Raw genomic sequence first — 20,897 nt, 5'->3', positions numbered from 1 at the left:
TTAAATTTTTTTTTTAATGAGATAGATTTACTTCATTCCTAACAAAGATGGTAAATGTTTCATCCTATCTGAAAGAAGATTATCCTGCATTAATCTTTCTATGAATACTCCTGACCTCTTGCTTGTCTTTTATAGTCTTATCACTCACCAACAATGATATGAGCTAACAAGGGATTCTCTATATGGTTATTTGACCTGCTAGAAATAACAGCAAAATCTGTCTTGATCTACACTATCATCTTCAAAAATGATACAATGGTTAATGTAGTCCTTACACTGTGCTAGAAAACAAGCTGAAATGATAATAGTTGGAACACTTTGATCGTAAGTCTTACTTGAACAAGGTTACCCTAGGGTTAAACAACAACAGCAACTACAACAATACATGCATTCTAGTTGCACTATTTTGTCTTCTTTTAGTCTCAACTTTGAGTATCCTTTTACTTTTGCTTATGAAAGTTGTAGTTCAAGTGTTTTGTTTGTTTTGATTTTCTTCCCTATTGGTATCCTGGTCTCCCAAACCACTTCCTTTTACATTTTTATAACAAAAATTGTCCTCATCTCCACCAATGAGTCCCATGAGATTTGTAGTGACGCCATCTTGGAAATCTCCAGCACACGTGCACAGGGTTGGAATCTTCCAGAAGGCCAGCCAGAAGTTCCCTCATGAGCATGCGCAGAAAACTAGCAACAGCGAAATTCTCTTGTATCTCTCTCTTTGACGCTAGCAGCTGAACGATACAGATGTGTCTCCAGCAGCTCTTTTGAGCTGCTACCTTGTGGCACATCTCCGCTATGCTTGAACGGGCAGGATTGACTCACTCCACTTGACTACTGCCGATAAGCTCCTAGGTTGCCGATTTGCCCAGAGGAAGGAAATGTTTATATTGCGAATCAAAGAATAAAAATTTATACTGTTGAAATTAACGGAAAATCTTGACTTTTTCTTCAATTAATATTTAATGTAAAGGATGCGAGCAGCACCCATCCAGCGCGGAAATCTCTCATCCTGTTACAGATTCAATGGCTCTTTTAGTGCAACTTTCTCATGACTTCTTCAGTGTAACGTATTCATGATTTTGTCCAACAAGTCTACAAAACATCCATGACTTGCTGTAATAAATTTCTCAATAAATAGAATATTTAAAAGTAGAAAAAAAAAAAGATTAAACTAAATGACTAAATACCCAAGACAGGTAATAGAATACTTTAGTGAAAAAAGAAACGACAACAATAAAAGAGAAATAAAGGAATCGTCTTCCAAATTCACATACTCCAACACAGTGGTGTTTTCATCCTTCTCTTTTAAAAGTCTTGAACATGTCTCAACATCTGCTTCTAGTTGAGTTTGTTCTTTTAAGACAGTGTTCTTCTGTTCTTCGTATTTAGTGACATCTTTCCGAATATCTTCGAGCCTGAAAACAAACAAAATAAGTTTAAACATTACCGAATTTTTCAGTGAAATAATCACAAAGTATATTCATTTCTAAATAAATCATTTATTTTTGAAATAACATATTGCTTTATAACACCTCAAATTTGAGGCTTAAAGGTATAGTTGATAAGATCAAACCTTGCACGTAACTGGTACCTGTTTCATCAAACCCAAAAGGATGAAAGGCAAACACCCTAAGTAAAATTCAAACACAGAAAACATTGAGGTATAACTAAATACCACAAGGCACTTTGGCTTGTCACTGTTGTAACATGCTGAGCAGATGAAGTGGCCAAGTTAGATAAGGTATTTCTTTGACAGCACATGGTTCACTACCTCAACTGTTTAGCAGATGTTTATCTCTGAACAAGACACTTAATTCTATGTGCACTCCTTCCCTTTATTGACTTTGTCTCAGATCTTCCCAGGCCAATATGATAAAGTACCAAGTACCACTCAAGCACTGGTGTTGATATCTATCTCTATAATGCATCCAAGATACAATCTTTGTTTATCTTTCATTTGTTTCAGTCATTGGATCATGGCCTTGAAGGGTTTTAGTCAAACAGGTCAACCCCTGTACTTATTTGTTAAGTTTGGAACTTATTCTGTTAGTCACTATTACTGAACAGCCATGTTTACAGGTTCATAAACAAACTAACACCATTTGTCAAGCGATGGCAGGGTGGGGAACAAATACGGACACAAACACACACATAGACGATGGGCTTTCACACAGTTTCTATCTCTCAAATTCCCTCACAAAGCATTGGTTGGCTTGGGGTTATAGTAGAAGACACTTGCCCAAGGGGACTAAACCTAAAACCACATCATTCCATGCTCCCCTTATTTCTTTCCAGATTTTCCATATCCTCCACATTCAGTAACCATATCTTGCTACCTATACAAGTATCATACAGTCTCTCCTTCATTTGGAATGAGAAGCCCTTTGTTGTTTAACTCAAGGCCAGCTTTGATAAAGTAGTCCTATGGCAAGCAAGCAATCATCTGAATAATGAGGTATGATCCACAAATCCATCATTTCAGTAACTCTATGTACCAAAGTGAGCTGAGAACTAAATTGCACACTCCAACATGCAGCGATCAATTAAATGGGGGTGCAGAGTTGCAGAGTGGCAGTGTGGATGTGTTGTCCTCTCTCCACTGTCTAGCCTATTTCTGTACACCCACAGATCTTGGGGGTCCACGATGAAGAATAACAAGATGGACTTGGTTAGAGTCTACTCTGTTACCTTCCTTTGCCATTCCTCTTCACTATAAACCTTTCTACTATCGGTACAAGGCCCGGAAGTTTGGTGGAGGGAAGCAGGCTAGTTGATCACATCAACTTAGTTCATCAACCCCAAAAGGATGAAAGGCAAAGTCTACCTCAGCAGAATCTGAACTCAGAAAAATTCCTCTCCACTATAATAAAAGCCTCTTTTTACCAGCAGCTACAATGAGCCTCTGGTAATTTCTCCACTCCACCCTAACTATGACTTCTATCCACTAAATATCAAAAACTATATACCAGACATGAAACACCTAAATCTTTAATTTATATAAAGATTTTATAAATTCAAAAGTTTATCATAAACAATGGCTTTCTGAAATACTTACTTTTGCTTAACAGAAGTAGCAGTGAGGTCATCAATGGCCAATTTTTCTGCTTTGAGTGTACCTGAGTAGTCACTGAGTAGAGCTGTTGTGAAGGTCACCTTTTCACCAGTTAGTGGGTTAGATCTAAGAATCAAAAATAATGTGTGTAGATATATAAAAATGGATACATACATATATAGGTTTGGTGATGCAAACAGGAAAATATAGAACACAAGACTTGAGTATATATGGTTTTATTAATAATCAGAAAAAGTCACAGAGTGACTTAAAGGCCAAGAGTTTCATGTGTTGGCACTTATCAGACAAGTTTCACATCAATGGGCCATAAATTTATGTACCAGGTGATAATGGTATTTTCTTGGATTGTTCTGGAATTATATATTTTATAATTTGTTCTAGAACAATCTAGGGAATTACCATTATCATTGGCATATAAATTTATGACTCATTCACTTGAAACTAGACTGATAAGTGTCGATGGAGAAAACTCTGGGCCCGTGAATCATTCTGCAACTTCTGCAGTTTCTTAAAAACAAAGTAATATATATATATATATATATATATATAGCAGTGACTCCATCTAAGAATATCTGAAGAAGGGATTTTATTCCAAAATATCATATCAGACTATGGATGACTAAATTACAAGAGGTATATAGCCCATTGTTTGTATTATAGTGCATTGTTGTACCATTCAAAACTTTTTATTCTTTACAAACAATATACAATGCTTCAAGTGAACTACAATACTCTCTATATATATATATATATATATATATATATATATATATATATATATAAGATTTTTGTGAGAAATATAAGGTTTTGCACACTTGTAATATATACTTGTACAGAGCACTTCTAATGTTTTTGTACCTCATATTCTGTGAGTGTGTGTGTGTGTGTGCATACACTTATATATGCATGTATATATGTATGTATATACAGACTGATAAAAACGAAGGTGAGAAAGATACACAGGTACATGCGTGTGTATGCGTGTGTGTGTGTGTGTGTGTGTGTGTATTCTTTATAGTGCATACTCCCTAGAGAGGGGTAACTATCTAAAGTGATGCAGTTCAAAGGAAATTCAGCCATTCAATAAAAGATAATATACAGATAATCATGTACCTCTCTCCCTCTCCCTACCTTTTCCCATACACACACATACACACAGAGTTGCATGTGTGTGAGTATTACTTCTTTGGTATCTCTCCAAAGTCTAAAACCAGTCTTATATGTAAAGAATAATAAGGTGGTATGATTTTGGTAATTTAACACTTAAGATTCCTTGGAAAGAAAGAAAGAAAATGGCCAAATGTATACACTGCGTACTTATGTTTGGCAACAAAGTCCTGAAAATATTGGTCTGGTTCAATATTATTAACACTCTTGGATATTATACTTGTGGGGGAACTGGGTTTTGACATGGTCAGATCTGTCAGTTGAGTATACTGAGACAAAATGTATTTCCTAGAAAAAAAGAAAAGAAAAGAAAGTAGTACAAGAGTTTATTAAAAGAATTACAAAATAATTAATAACATTATAACTGATATTTACAAAATAAACTAGAAAAAAATAGTCAATAATATGTACATGAAGTCATAAATATGAGTTCTAATAAAATCTAGTCTTGTGAAATGAGGATCAAACCACCTAGTTTTGTCTATCCAAAAGGTCTTCAGAGATGGCTTACTTCTGACTAAGTAGAGGTAAGCAATTCCTGATGTCTTAAGAAAAATGAAACAAGCCAGTTCAATTCTTCTTCCAAACTGTTGAAAGCCTTATGGTTTAACCATGACACCCAAACTAAATAAAAGCTTATTAAGCATATTTTATATAACTTCATGTACATCTTTATTGATAACCAACATCATATTGATATACTAGTATATTATTTAAAAATAAGCAGGGTTTGTATTAACTTTTCCATGTTGAGATCATAGTTTAAAGAGCCAAAATTTTAGTTTGAAGTTTAGACAGTTACCTAATGCTGGTTTAATTGTTGTTACAGTTGAATGCCTTTCCAAGGACTAACTACCCAACCATGAAATATGATGAAATATGAAAAACAACTATTTTCAGTTTGGCAGATTTTCAATTAAACAGAATTATGAAAGAGCTATGCCTATTTATGTTATGCCTTTTAAAAGTGGAGCCAATAAAGGAGTTTTTACACAGCTGTTTGACCTGCTGGAAATAACAAATGCATATACTTTAAATCACATCCTACCATCTTCAAAAAGGAATATGACATTGAATACTATAGTTCTAGATACAAAAAAAAATGTAGGATGATTATGGTTGGAATACCTTCAATCATAGGTCTGCTAGACTGAAATTCTATTTAAATATTATCATATTACTGCTTTTTTTTGAAAATCATGAGAAATGTGGGTTAAAGTGGTTATAATAGGCAAACTCATATCAAGGACTGACTTAAATTAATGTTGATATAACAATCAGTAATAACTTAATTAGACCAAATTAATAAAAATTAGTCTTAATTATTCATCAATTTTCTTCCTGCACAGGGTTTTTCTCAATCTACCATCAATGCAGCCCATTACTTATCCTCAAACAATCAGTCACACCTCAACTCTCTTACTCTCCAGCCAGAGAGTTGAGGTGTGACTGATTGTTTGGGGACCAACTTTGTGTGGTCCTAAATCTACTTTCCAAGTTGCCTACTACTTTATTCGTTCCCCTAACAATATTATATCCAAATATCAACTCTTTAAAACTTTGTACATTGGAGAAACTAGCCAACACTTGACAGCTCATTTCAGAAAGTCCTTGCTTGATGTGCATCAAAATACCCAAAACCCTGGGACTATTCCTGCCATCACCTTTCTATTATTGATTCTAATACTATTGATTCCAGCCCTTTCAACTTTGCCACTTTGAGAAAAAAAAAGATTTATTTTCAAATTATGCACATATTGGCACAGGAGTGGCTGTGTGGTAAGTAGCTTGCTTACAAACCATATGGTTCTGGGTTCAGTCCCACTGTATAGCACCTTGGGTAAGTGTCTTCTATTATAGCCTTGGGCCGACCAAAGCCTTGTGAGTGGATTTGGTAGACGGAAACTGAAAGAAGCCTGTCATATAAATGTATATGTGTGTGTTTGTCCTCCCAACATCACTTGACAATCAATGCTGGTATGTTTACGTCCCCATAACTTAGCGGTTCGGCAAAATAGACCGATAGAATAAGTACTAGGCTTACAAAGAATAAGTCCTGGGGTCGATTTGCTCGACTAAAGGCGGTGCTCCAGCATGGTCGCAGTCAAATGACTGAAACAAGTAAAAAAGTAAAAGAATATCCTTGCCCTACAACATCAATAATAACAGCATATATTTCCGATAACTCCTCTCCTTCTCCTCTTCCTTATCACATACACAAACGCATTCTCACATTACTCATCCCCCACACACATACATGCTGTTTTGTTCATACACATACTCACTCATGCCAACTAGAGTACACCACACACATGCAAAGATTTTGCTGCTGTGCATTATTCTTTTTGTGCATTTCCAACATTTTTACCCACCCCACTCCTCTGTAAAAGAAAGCCACATCCCTGAGTACCTATTTCCTTCCTCCATTGTTACCACGACACCTGTAGAACAGCACACAGATTTTCTCATTTCTCTTTTTTCCTTTCCACATTTATATTACATTTATTTTTATTACTACCAAATAATAATAATAATACGGAGATGTACTTGCATAGCAAGTGATTTGATCTGAGATCGTGTGCTGAAACGAAAACAATTGCAGCGTGGAAGGTGTTTGTAAGCCATTTAAGAAACACACAAAAGCCGTTCTGGGTACATGGGTACTGTATGTAGTAAGTCTATTATTATTATTATTATGGAAGGTGTTTGTAAGTCATTTAAGAAACACTGAAAATATTTTGACAAATTAAACTTAAATGTTGAAGTGAATCGAATGGCTTTTGTGTGTTTCTTAAATGGCTTACAAACACCGTCCATAATAATAATAGACTTACTACATACAGTACCGATGTGCACTACAACACATCAGAAAAAGTAACCAAAACTACATGAACAGTACATAGAATATGCACAGGAAGTGAACAGTGAAGAAGCCTTTAACAAAAAAAAAAGAAGAAATAGGGATGGGGTGGGAGGAATCAGGAGTACTGTTGGGGAATTTCAGGAAGCATGGAAGTTTTGAAGGTTGTAGTGTCTCAACAGTTAATAACTAATGCAGGTAGTTTATTCTATGGTTCACTAATTCTGAGTGTGAAAAAAAGTTTCTGAAGGTCATGGGCGTGGTGTCGTTTTTTGATTTTGTAAACCTGTCCACAAGTGTTAGACATAAATCTGTGATATGAGTTTGTAATCATTGAGTCTACTCAACAACTAAAATAGTGCTTTAAAATAATTGTGTTACCAATGATTCTGTCTTATTATACAACATCTGATAGTAATGAGGAAGCTTCTATGTGGTGGCTCAACCTGCTAGAAATAGCAATCATATCTCCCTTAAATTACACTCCAGCGTTTTAAAAAAATAGAGATACATTGGACCTTGTGATCCTGGGTTCTTTGAATATGGGGAAAGACAGGATGGTCATGGCTAAAGTGACTTTGATCAAAGGCCTGCTTATTCAAGATTGATTAAACATCAATATAAACCAACTGATAGCCCCTATAATGGCTGGTCAGTCTGCTGGAAATAGCAACTAAGTCTTCTTTAAACCATATCCACGCGTTTCAAATGTAAAAAGAACATAGTAAGACTGACCTAGGGCTAAACAACAAAAACACTACCCCAAAACACCTTTCTAAACCTACTTTAGAATATAATCGCAGTTTCAAATTTTAGCACAAGGCCAGCAATTTAGGAGGAGAGGATAAGTTGATTACATCAACACCCCAATACCTACCCAACTGGTACTTATTTTATCAATCTGGAATGAAGAAAGACAAAGTAGACCCTAGCAGCATTTGAACTCAGAACGCAATGTCAGAAGTAATGCCGCTAAGCACTTTTTCTGACACGGCAACAACCCTACCAGCCTGCTGCCTTACTCTAGAATATAATATCAAATATTAATGCTATTCTATATTATAATAACAAATATTATCACATACTAATGCTATCCCATATTGTAAGAACAAATATTATCATATATTTATGCTATTCCATATTGTAAGAACAAATATTATCACATTAATGCTATCCCATATTATAAGAACAAATATTATCACATAATAATGCTATCCCATATTGTGAGAACAAATATTATCACATATTAATGCTATCCCATATTGTAACAAATATTATCACATATTAATGCTATCCCATATTGTAAGAACAGATATTATCACATATTAATGCTATCCCATACTATAAGAACAAATATTATCACATATAATAAATATTATCACATATTATAGAACCTAATAGTCATGCTATCACAGTATAATACCAAACAATAATCATACCATGTAATAATTCCAAAGATAAATGTTCACGTATTACTATATTGAATACTTATGCTTTATAAAAAAAAAAAAAAAAAAAGTAAGGCTATCATGTAATACTAAATAGTAATGTTATCAAATTATGATATCAGACTATTATGTCATATTATAATAAAAAACAGCAATGTTATAACATCATGCATGATACTAAATAGTAATATCGTCACACATTACAATGCAAAGTAGCAATGTTACCTACAGAATATCTGGATCTTTTTGGTTTGAACGGCAGTTTTTAACATAATTTCTCGGTAACTAAAAAATTTTAAACTTCGTATACTGGTAGAATGTGTTTACAAAACATTTTTTTCTCTTGGCTTTATTGAGAAAATTCTATAGTTTGAAAGATATTTGTTTTTTTTTCTTCAATTTCTGCAATTTCAACCAATCACTGATGTCTGTTGAGGTAAAAAACATTCTGTGCCGTATGAATATGTCCCTTGTTTAAGAAACAGATTGGGTTTATTTACATTTGTGAAGAAAAAAAAGATACCCTTCCCCCCACCTCTAACCCTACCCTAAAACAGATTGAAATGCAATAGATCAATACTAGGGTCATAATTATGGGTGACAATTTCATATGACACCGCTAGAAAAAACTGCCGTTCAAACCGAAAAGATCCGAATATCTAATAGTAGTATATGCCATATGATACTACCTAAAGATATCATACAAGAGAGGTAATAATGTATTTAAATAAATTAGATTGCTTAAAGAACAGAATCTTACCATCCTTCGGTGAGACCAATGTGTGTTTCTTCATGGTGTGTCAGAAATGAAGGGAGAAGTTTGACAAGATAATCGTTCTGGTGTAATGAAGCTACTTTAATTGCAATGATATATTCATTGTGTAGTTTGTGCAGTTTGGATGTTGTTCGAAGGTAGTGCGACTTAGCATCTTCAATTTTTTTATTTTCCTGTAAACAAAGAGGAGTGGAGTTAAGAAATTAAATTAAAAATTTAGATATTTAAAAAAAAAAAATTGAATTAAAGTTGGTGTAAGAGTGGCTGTGTGGCAAATTGCTTGCTTACGAATCACATGGTTCCGGGTTCAGTCCCACTGCGTGGCACCTTGGGGAAGTGTCTCCTACTATAGCCTCCGGCCGACCAAAGCCTTGTGAGTGGATTTGGTAGACGGAAACTGAAAGAAGCCCGTTGTATATAAGTATATATATATGGGTGTGTGTGTGTGTGTGCGTGTGTATGTATGTATGTGTTTGTGTCTCTGTGTTTGTTCCCCCAAAATCACTTGACAACTGATGTTGGTAAGTTTACTTCCCCGTAACTTAGCGGTTTGGCAAAATCGACCGATAGAATAAGTACTAGGCTTCCAAAGAATAAGTCCTGGGGTCGATTTGCTCAACTAAAAAAGGCGGTGCTCCAGCACGGCCGCAGTCAAAAGACTGAAACAAGTAAAGAGTATGTGCAGACATGGCTGTGTGGTAAGAAGTTTCCTTCCCAGCCACATGGCTTTGAGTTCACTCCCATTGCATGGCACCTTGGGCAAGTATCTTTCAATATAGCCTCAGGCTGGCCAAAATCTTGTGAGTGCATTTGGTAGAGAAACTGAAAGATGCTCATTGTATATACAGATATATGCGTGTGTGCAAGCGTGTCTTTGTCTTTGTCTTTGTCACCCTGCACCACTGGGCAACAGGTGTTGGTGTGTTTATGTCCTCGTAACTTAGCAGTTCAGTAAAAGAGACCAGTTGAATAAGTACCAGGTCTAAAAAAAAAATAATAAGTATTGGAGTCAATTCATTAAACTAGAAATTATTCAAGGTAGTGCCCTAGCATGGTCGTAGTTAAATGAAGTAAAAGATAAAAGATGCTAGAATTTAAATATGCTGGTTCATTTCAAAATATATTCAGTAACTATGTAGTAAATTTGTTAAGTTGAATATATCTACCTGCCACCGCCACCACCACCACCACCATGCTTACGCACATTTTTCAAACTGGTATGATTTAGGCAGGTTGTCACAATCTGAGTCAGTTATTTGGAGTTACTTATTTCTTTACTGCCCACAAGGGGCTACACAGAGAGGACAAACAAGGACAGACAAACGGATTAAGTCGATTATATCGACCCCAGTGCATAACTGGTACTTATCTAATCGACCCTGAAAGGATGAAAGTCAAAGTCGACCTCAGCGGAATTTGAACTCAGAACGTAAAGACAGATGAAATACCACTAAACATTTCGCCCATTGTGCTAACGTTTCTGCTAGCTCGTCGCCTTATTTGAAGTTACTGCCCATCTAATAGAGTCAGAGGACTACATTTTGCTTGCATACGGATTCTATAGCTCGATGCTCTTTCTAACACCAAACACTTTACAGGGTTTTCTGGATGCATTTTATTGTGTTACCTGTACTATGGAGGTTGTCGTGCCATCAGCAAGACTAGAAACAACAGAAATCTTGATGAGATTTGAGCACATCTGTGAAGATGGGGAAAATAACCATCCCTCTCCTACTCCCCACCAAAAAGCACCATCCAAACGTGGCTGATGCCAGCACCGCCTTGACTGGCTCCTGTGCTGGTGGCATGTAAAAGCACCATCCAAACGTGGTCGATGCCAGCCCCATCTGGCTCCTGTGCCGGAGGCATGTAAAAGTACCATCCAAATGTGGTCAATGCCAGCCACCTCTGGCCCCTATGCCAGTGGCATGTAAAAAGCGCCCACTACACTCTCGTAGTGGTTGGCGTTAGGAAGGGCATCCAGCTGTAGAAACACTGCCAGATCAGATTGGAGCCTGGTGCAGCCTCCTGGCTTCCCAGACCCCAGTTGAACCGTCCAACCCATGCCAGCATGGAAAACGGAAGTTAAACGATGATGGTGATGATGATGATGATGAGGCAAGGCATAGTTGCTTCCAATTACATGGTTTCTGATTCAATCCTTCTGTACGGTACTTTGGGCAAATATCTTCTACCATAACCTTGTATTCATCAAAACCTTCTAAGTGAAATTTAGCAGATGGAAATGGTGTGGAAACCTCATCAGAAGGATTTCCCTCTTTTTCATTGGTAGATTTAATTTGTCATCTAGTTTAAAACTTATGAAGACACGTGGCCTAATGGCCAAGGTGTTGCACTCACAGTCACGAGATCTTGGTTTTGGTTCCCAGACCAGCTATACATTATGTTCTTGCATAAAACACCTTACTTCACATTGCTCCTGTCCACTCACCTGAAAATGGGTAACTTTGTGACAGATTGGCATACTAAGGTGAGACAGTAATGCAGGAAAAATCACTTGAGTGGAGGCCTTGCAAGCCACATTTTGTATTTAGCAACTGAAAGGATGAATAGTACAACCTGCACTGTGAATCCCAACTAGTTGGGATTGGTTGTTCAACCATGTCGAAGGTCTTCATCAAAACTTCTATCTAGCTCATGAAACCTTTCCATGAAGCATACAGTTGAAAAAATTTCAACCAGGTGTCTTATCTGAGACAACTTCTTCCTTTCCTCTCTTCCTTCCTCCCAGCAGTCTCAGAGTTTTTGAAAAGACATTAGGATAGGGCCATCCTTCTTCCTCTGGCTAAGTTACGTTTAAAATAATAATAAAAAAACCCTGAACGGATGCATATAAATTTGTTATTATAGTGTCAAAGTAGGTGCTGCAAATAACACATATGTATGTCATAAAAAGTGTAGATTTCTCTAAATCATCTGTTGTTATCAACAGGCCTCTCATCCACAAGCAGACTGAACGTAAGTTAAGAGACTTTATTACATTGTTACCAACGTTTTGTCATTTACCCCTTAGTAACCAACCAACCAACCAACCAACCAACCAACCTAACTACATAAAAGGATACTTAGTAATTAATCCTTTTGTTACTGTATTTATTTTGAGATGCTCTGTGTTTCTTTCAGTTACTTTAAATATAACAAAGAATTTAGTAAAGTAACTTATTTATCATTCAGCTAGTGTTAGGAACATAAATTGTGACTAAGGTTTGGTGGAAGATTTTAATTCAAAACTCATGAAAACAAGACATCTGTATTAAAGAGCCTGAGCTGGTTTCAGCCGGGTTGGTAACAAAAGGGTTAAGGCTAGAAGAAATATTTTTATAATTTCAATGATTTTGTCTGTAGTTTCATTAAGGGAAAACATCAAGCATACATAACAAAAGAAATTAAACTTACCTTTTGCACATAAATCATCGTATCTGGCTTTGTCAACTTTGAACTTATCAAGTACTCTTGTGTAGTCATTTTCCTGTTTGTTCACATCATCTTGGATCTACAAAAAGAGTCAAAGAAAAAAATGAGAAAATCAGGTGAGAAAAAAAAAGGAAGATGGGAAATATAGCAACAAGGTTTCCATGTTGAAATAAACCATTTAAAAAAAATAACATTATCACCATTGTCACCATCATCATCATTTTAAAATCCAGTTTTTCTTTCCTGGCATGGGCTGTGAGAGACTCATTGAATCAGTATTCTATATCTCGATGCCCTACCCATTGCCAGCCCTTACGGTTTTCAAGAAAAGTATTTTTTCATTCTGCAGGTCTTCACATATCTAGAGCAAAATATCTAATGCATCTTTTCTTTATTAAAGGTGGTAGGGTGAAATTTGATAGAGATTTCATTCTAGCAGTAAATTTGATAGAGATTTCATTCTAGCAGGCTGAACGACATAAAGGCTTTCTTATTAGCCTGAGGTATTATTGTTAGTTCATTTGTCAGAAAAAGAGAAAAAAACAGAAAAGAGAAAAATATTAGAGGTAAGCCAAGTTAGAAACAGTTCAAATTTAAAAGGCTGAGCCTCACTGATGAGAAGATACATATTTGAAGTACACTGACAGAGTAAGTATGGCTGTGTGGTTAAGACATTTGGCTTACAACCACACATGGTTTCAGGTCCAGGCTTAGTGTGCATTACCTTGGCCAAGTATTTTTTTACTACAGCCTCAGCCAATGCCTTGATAATCTCCAGAGAAACAAGCAGCCAAACTGTTTATATACTCAACAAATGTAGCAGTTATTCTATGAAAGAGTCCCTAATTTGCATAGCAAAAGTGTTTAACACTATAAATACCAGGGATCTTAGTTCACACAGGGATCTTAGTTCACACAGTATCAGGGTATGATAATAATATATACGTAACATACGGTATAATTATAAACAGGGCAAATTTTATATGTGATATATGATGTGATATATAGATGGATAATGAGACTTGGATAAAGAAGTGACAGGAGATCTATGCAGATGGAGACTGTGAGGGAGGATTACTAATGATGACATTGGACATCGGTGGTGGAAGCTGATCTTGGAACATTGAACATCATAGAATAGATGATGAGGAAAGCATATAAACAATTGGTGAGATGCAGTGTTGAAGAAGAAACAACCAACCCAAGTCAGCATGGAAAAGTGGAATGTAAAAATGATGATGATGATGATGAGGAGGAGGAGGAGGAGGAGTAATATAATTTTCGCAAAGATACACAAAGTACAATGTGCATGGGTAGTGTGGGGGCGGGGGATGGTTAAGAATCCCACTTTGCAATCATATAGTTTTGGGTTCAATCTCACTGCAGCACCTTGGACAAGTGTCTTCTACTATATATTGTGAGTGAATAGAGTATAGAAAAATTGAGTGGAAACACATCGCATATATATGTATATATTAATACATACATACATATGTGTGTGTGTGTGTGTGTGTGTGTGTGTGTGTGTGTGTGTGTGTGGGCATGTAGGCATGTGTGTGTGCATGCATGCATGGTTATGTTTGTCCCCCACCAATGCTTGACAACTGGTGTTGTTTTGTTGTTTACATTCTTGTAACTTTATTGGTTTGACAAAAGAGACTGATACAATAACTACCAGACTTTGAAAAAAAAAAAAAATTAATGCTAGGGTGTGCCAGCTGGCCATAGCCCAATGACTGAAACAAGTAAAAAATAACAGAGCATGATGAATCTGTGACCTTTTAGCTTTATGCCAAGCATCTTAGCCACACAGCAACTATTAGATTTACCAGTCCTAAATACCAGTTTGAATATAAGAGGAACACTAATAATGCTTTTGGCACAAGATCAGTACTTTCAGGGGAGGGACTAAGTCGATTACATCAACCACCAGTGCTCAACTGGTACTTACACTATCAACCCTGAAAGGGAGAAAGGCAAAGTTGACCTTGGTGGATCTTGAACTCAGAACATAAAGATGGGTGAAATGCTGATAAGGAGTTTTGCCCAGCATGCTAACAACTCTGCCAGCTCACTGCCTTGAGTAGTACTAATATTATTTCAAATTTCGGCACAAGGCCAGCAATTTCAAGGAAGTGGGTAAATCGATTACATCAACACCAGTGCTCAACTGGTACTTATTTTATTGACCCCAAAAGGATGAAAGGCAAAGTCAACCTTGGCAGAATTTGAACTCAGAACGTAAAAGATGGATGAAATGCCATTAGCATATTGTCTGGCATGCTCACAATTCTACCAGCTGTGCCCTTAGTGGAACACTAATATTAACAATGGTATACTAAGTGCTAAAGTACATATTAAAGAGGATGAAAGTATTCTGAAATCAAGAAGCATCCTATTTTAATAGCTACAGCACTCTCCAGTACAATCCTGTACTAGAAAATATTAGAGGAGTTTTGGTAGCTATCAGATAAAATAAGGTTTGTTGTTGAAAAAAAATTCTGTGTAATGACTGCTTAGTCCTATGACCGAAGTAAGAGAGCAGATCTATGATAAAAAGCATACCAGCTATGACCATCCAAACTTTTACAAATATTGTATACTTTGAATTTCAATATCCATGATCAATATTGAAACATATATTACAGTAATGGAAGTAATACAATAATTTTACTCAATCAAATGGTGGTTTATTTATGGGTTTGCATCCCTATAACTTAGCAGTTTGGCAAAAAAGACTGATAGAATAAGTACTAGTCTTAATAAAAAATAAGTACTGTGGTCAATTTGTTGTTTAAATCCTTCACAGTAGTGCTCCAGCATGGCCACAGTTCAATGATTAAAACAAGAGATAAAGCTAAAGAGTATTATATCATTATTATTATTAACATCTTCAATATCAAGTGGGGTCCACAGAATTTTTCTTCTCAATCTCTAAGTCCTTGATATTGTGGGTTCCTTATTACAACAGAAAGTTAGATTTTTATTTTATTAATACAATTGAATTGATTTTGAACAAGTAGCTGGACCCATGGCATACACAGGCTTCCAAAACCATTGAGATTGATGCAGTGAAGGTTCTTCTTGAACAGTTACAAGCAGACAAATGCAGCAAAAACACGAGTATTGTGAGAATTCCATAGGAACAACATTCTGATGAGGATAGACAGGACATGCTGTTTATTGCAGGGTCTGCAAGGGGAGAAAGGTGAACACAATATTAAGGATAAGAAAAAAGATGGATGAATGAGTTGAGAGTGTCTGAATGGAGGTGTCACAAAGCCAGCTAAATCTGGGGAGAAGAGGCCACTACAGTAATGATAAAAACAACAGAGGAGACAACATATTTGTGGGCCGGAGGCTGGAATGTGCTGGTGATGGTTTTCATACCAAAAATTCAAGCGGCTTTTCCTTTGATGTAGTCCAGAATATCTGTGGATGTAGCAGCAGCACTGTACCAAATATGGGAGCAGTGATACTGCATTGTGGTTCTCAGTGGTCATTTCCTTCTCCTTCTCCAGTAATCTCCTTCTCTGAAAACTCATGCATGGACATACAAGTATTATTGGCAGACCAAGAAGAGCAAGTATCAGTCAACTTGTGGAAGACGGAGGATATCAAGTTAGGGATATGAAGACTGCAAAAGAGGACTGGCATGGAAGAATTGTGTTGGTCCAGGCAAGTCACCCAACCAGATAGATAGTGGGTCCCAAGTGAGCTTTGAAGAGAGTTTGCCATTGATGGGGGTCTGAAGTATTGTTTGTGCCTGAAGAGGAAAGCTAATCATGTGTAGAACATAATTCTGTTAATCAATTGCAACCATCATTGTATGCTAGGATTTTTCAGAGGTATATTAATTATTTATTGATACACCAAGCAGCAGGATTTTTTTTCCAAGCTATAATTACTCTATAGAGTAAATCAATTGTATTAGTTTTGACAGAAAAAAATAAAGAGGAAGCTTGTACTACCACAGCATTAGATTTACTTGGTAGCACAATAACAATATCTGAAGTATGAAAGGCTAAATTTGATAATAAATCTAACAGTATAAAATAATGATTTCTAATATAGGTACAAGGCCACATATTTAGTGGGAGAATGTATGAGGGTTTGCTGAAAAATTCCTGCTTTTGAGGGTATTGCAAAAGGCCTGGTTGGAGGTCCAACCTTCCAAGTTCTTTTACAGGGCTTAGAAAAACTAAAGGATCACTGCAATGAGTGTGTGAATCTGAGAGGGGAATATGTTGAATAAAATCATAGTTAACTGATCCTCTTGTATTTTCTTTTACCCAAAGCCAGGAACTTTCCAGAGCCCACTTGTAGGTGGTTAGATCAGATCAGTACTAAACTGGTACAATGAAAGGCAAAGCTGAATCCTGATAGGGTCTAAAGAAAAATTTAAAAGTTCTAACCATTCTAACTGCTCATTATGTTCTGAGTTCAAATCTCACTGAAGTTAACTTTGCCTTTCATCTTTTTAGGGTTGATAAAATAGAATACTAGTCAAGTTCTAGGGTCGTTGGTATCAACTAACTCCTCCCTTCAAAATTGATAATATTGTGATAACAAAAGCAGTAGCAGTTGCTAATGTAAGCATTTTGCCCAGGGTGCTAACGATCCTGCCAGCACACCACTTTTAATAATAATAATAATGATGATAATGATGATGATGATAATAATAATAATCCTTTCTACCATAGGCACATGGTCAGCAAGCTCAGAGGAGGGGGAAAAATCAATAACATTAACCCCAGTACTCAACTAGTACTTACTTTATCAACCTTGAAAGGATGAAAGGCAAAGTTGACCTTGGTGGAATTTGAACTCAGAACATAAAAGGACTAAATGCTGCTAAGTATTTTGCCCGGTGTGCTAACAATTCTGTCAGCTTGCTGCCTTTATTACGCCCTTTTAAAGCCTAGCCAAGCTCATGGGCCCGGTTTCTATGGTGTATGTGTTCCCCAGCTGGACGAGATGCCAGTCCATCACTGCGTTACTCATTTTTGCCAGCTGAGTGGACTGGAGCAACGTGAAATGAAGTGTTTTGCTCAAGAACACAATGTGTTGTCCGATCCAGGAATCGAAACCACAATCTTACGATCATGATGCTGACACCCTAACCACTAAGCCACGTGCCTCCACTGGTGGTGGTGGCGGTGGTGGGTATATACCTCAAAGCCAAAATGCTGATGTAGACCAAGCAACAACCCATCAGTGGCTGAGAAGCTCAGGACTGAAAGCAGAGACTGAAGGTTTCATATTGGCGGCAGCTACAAGCTAACGTTCTTCAAAATGGTTCTGACCATAAATGCAGACTGTGTGATAAATTTGATAAAACAATAGACCATCTGCTCTCGGAATGTCCTGTTCTGACATCAAACAAATGCAAACATCACCATGATAGGATAGGACAGTATTTACATTGGAAAACATGTAAACACTACAAAATAAGCACTCCTGCTTAATTGTATGAACATCATCCTGAGCCAGTCGTTGAAGGCAAAAATATTACTACCCTCAAGGATTTTGCAGTGAACACATGGTTGGGATGCATGTGCCTAGTGTACCCTTAACAGACGGATAGTCATGATGAGTATATTGGGCTTTGTACATTTGTACCCCAGGGTCACTTTGATAACATATGTTGCTCTCTCTCATAATAATAATAATAATGACAATAATAATGATAATAATAATAATAATAATAATAATAATAATAATAATAATAATAGTTTCTTTTATTGGCCACAAGAGTCCAAGACATGAGAACAATATGAAAGGACAAGTTACAACCCACCAAATAAACAAAAACAGATGGGGTTTACATTGATCAAGAGGGACACCACCACATTAAAAGATATCCCATCCTCAAATTGATGTCAAATTTAGAAATCAAAATTGTAGAATATTTAAAAAACACTCTAATGATTAGAAATTTACCTTCAGTAATTCTTCATCAAGATAGATCCTTTCTTCTATGTAAGACTTCTTAGCTGATTTCTTCTCGAGTATCAAATTTCCCAAAGCTTTTAATGTTTTTGAGCTGAGTTCATCGACATTTTTTCGGACATGATTTACAAGTTTTTCTGTTTCTTCAATAATACAGTTCCATGCCTGGAAATATAAAGTTGGCAGCATAATTTATATAGAAAAGGGTAAAAACATAAAATAATAAAATAAGATAAAAAAGAGATCAGAAATAACAAAAGCACATGAGGTGGAGGAAGGTAAATAGAGATAAAAGAACAAATACTGCTTGATAAAATATCTAAATGCCTGAGATAATAAGTTATTGTTAATACAATTATAAATATTTCAGGCTATTAATCTCATCTTCAGAGATGAAAAATGTTTTAATATTTCAATGATGATGAATTGGCAGGAAAACTAGAACATCAAAAATACCTTGGGGTAAGCAGTAACTTTCTGAGTTTAAATCCTACCAACAAAAATTTTGCTTTTCATTCTTCTAATGTCAATAAAATAAACTCCCAATTAAGTAATGGAGTTGATAAAATTAATTACGTCTCTTAACCCTTTGGTATTCAGATTACATAGTCAAATATAATGCTTATTTATTTGCATTCTTTTGAACTGATTATGCATTATCTCATAGATTTGCTGTTTCAATGATGTGATTGTTTATTTTTAAGATGTCGTTGTAGGATAGGTATAAGACGATAGATCTTGCTGTTTTAAAGGTAAAACAGAAAGAATATTTTGGCCAGATATGGTCAGTTTCAATGCTAAAGGGCTAAAGAAAATATACATAAAAACATGGTGGTGTGGTGTGGTTTAGAAGTATGCTGCTTGTCTACATGGTCTCTGGTTCAGTCCCACTGCATGGCACCTTAGACAAGTGTCTTCTATAATAGCTCCAGACTCACCAAAGCCTTGTGAATGGATATGGTAGACGGAAACTGAAAGAAGCCTGTTGTATGTGTGTGCGTGTCTCTCTCTCCTTGTCCTGACATCATATAATTGCTGTGAATAAATGTCATTCATTTCTGATATTCTGTGAAAACAAGCCTGGACATGGGGTAATATTACCTTGCTTGGAAACAGGTGAAGAGTAGTGACAGAAAGGTCACCTGGCCATAGAAAATCTGTCTCAATAAATTTCATCTACCCAGGCAAGATGAAAAAATGGATGTTGAGACAATGATTACACACATATATATATATATAAAACAAATGAAAGACAGAAGATGGAATATACGAGAATATATTATTAATCACAACAATTGTTTTGACACATCTAGCATTGACTCCTCTTATGGGACACACAAAAACTGGTTCAGGAGTATCCAGTGGTGCAGATGTATATATATATATATATACATATATATATATATATACACACACCAGTGTCACATAACCAGCCCGTTTAAAAGTACCCTTGAATTGCTGGGCGACACCCTGTGCTTGAGAAGACTTGTTGAGTCAAGTGAAATTGTAGTCGTGGTCAATGCCAGTGCCACCTGACTGGCACCTGTGCTGGTGGTACATAATAAGCACCATTCAAGCATGGGTCGAAGCCGGTGGCATGTAAAAAGCACCATCCAAATGTTGTTGATGCCAGTGCCACCTTACTAACTCCCATGCAAGTAGCACGTAAAAAGCACCCACTACACTCTCGGAGTGGTTAATGTTAGGAAGAGCATCCTGCTGTAGAAACCGTGCCATGTCAGATTAGTGCCTAGTGCAGCCTGCTGGCTTGCTAGTCCTCAGTCAAACTGTCCAACCCATGCCAGGATGGAAAACGGACGTTAAACGATGATGATGATATATATATATATATATGTATGTATATATTCACACAAGCACGCACAAATCTCTCTCTCTCTCTCTCTCCCTATATATATATATATATATATGTGTGTATGTGTGTAATCAAAATAAGCAACAAGGATATCCAGACGTAATACAGTACAATCGTTTCATGTGACTCCATTTAATTGAACAATGTAAACATTACATCAATTTAAAATGTAGACCAATCTTCAGCTGCACAAAAAACAGAATTTAATTAAATTTGAAGGACACAATGTTTGCATTGTTCAATTAAATGGAGTCACATGAAATGATCGCACTGCATTACCTCTGGATATCCTTGTTGCTTATTTTGATTATAAT

At 36.2% G+C, this 20,897-nt stretch overlaps 1 protein-coding gene across 5 annotated transcripts in view; it reads right to left on the bottom strand.

The window, feature by feature from the left end:
- The window catches only part of LOC115231488 (tyrosine-protein kinase Fer-like), a 63,793-nt gene extending 44,952 nt beyond the window's left edge, over positions 1-18,841 (bottom strand). For all 5 annotated transcript variants that reach the window (XM_029801503.2, XM_029801506.2, XM_029801507.2 and 2 more), the window contains exons 1-6: positions 18,702-18,841; positions 12,741-12,837; positions 9,309-9,496; positions 4,391-4,528; positions 3,056-3,178; positions 1,275-1,415 (exon numbers count right to left, since the gene is read on the bottom strand). In XM_029801503.2, coding sequence (XP_029657363.2) covers positions 1,275-1,415; positions 3,056-3,178; positions 4,391-4,528; positions 9,309-9,496; positions 12,741-12,809 — 659 coding nt within the window. In that variant the 5' untranslated portion in view covers positions 12,810-12,837; positions 18,702-18,841. The remainder of the gene's footprint in view (positions 1-1,274; positions 1,416-3,055; positions 3,179-4,390; positions 4,529-9,308; positions 9,497-12,740; positions 12,838-18,701) is intronic.
- Positions 18,842-20,897: the final 2,056 nt, after the last annotated feature.

This window comes from Octopus sinensis, unplaced genomic scaffold, assembly GCF_006345805.1.
Source record: "Octopus sinensis unplaced genomic scaffold, ASM634580v1 Contig18646_ERROPOS355361, whole genome shotgun sequence".
Lineage (NCBI taxonomy): Eukaryota > Metazoa > Mollusca > Cephalopoda > Octopoda > Octopodidae > Octopus > Octopus sinensis.
The sequence above is the reverse complement of the archived record's forward strand: the minus strand, read 5'-3'. Positions and strand labels throughout refer to the sequence as shown.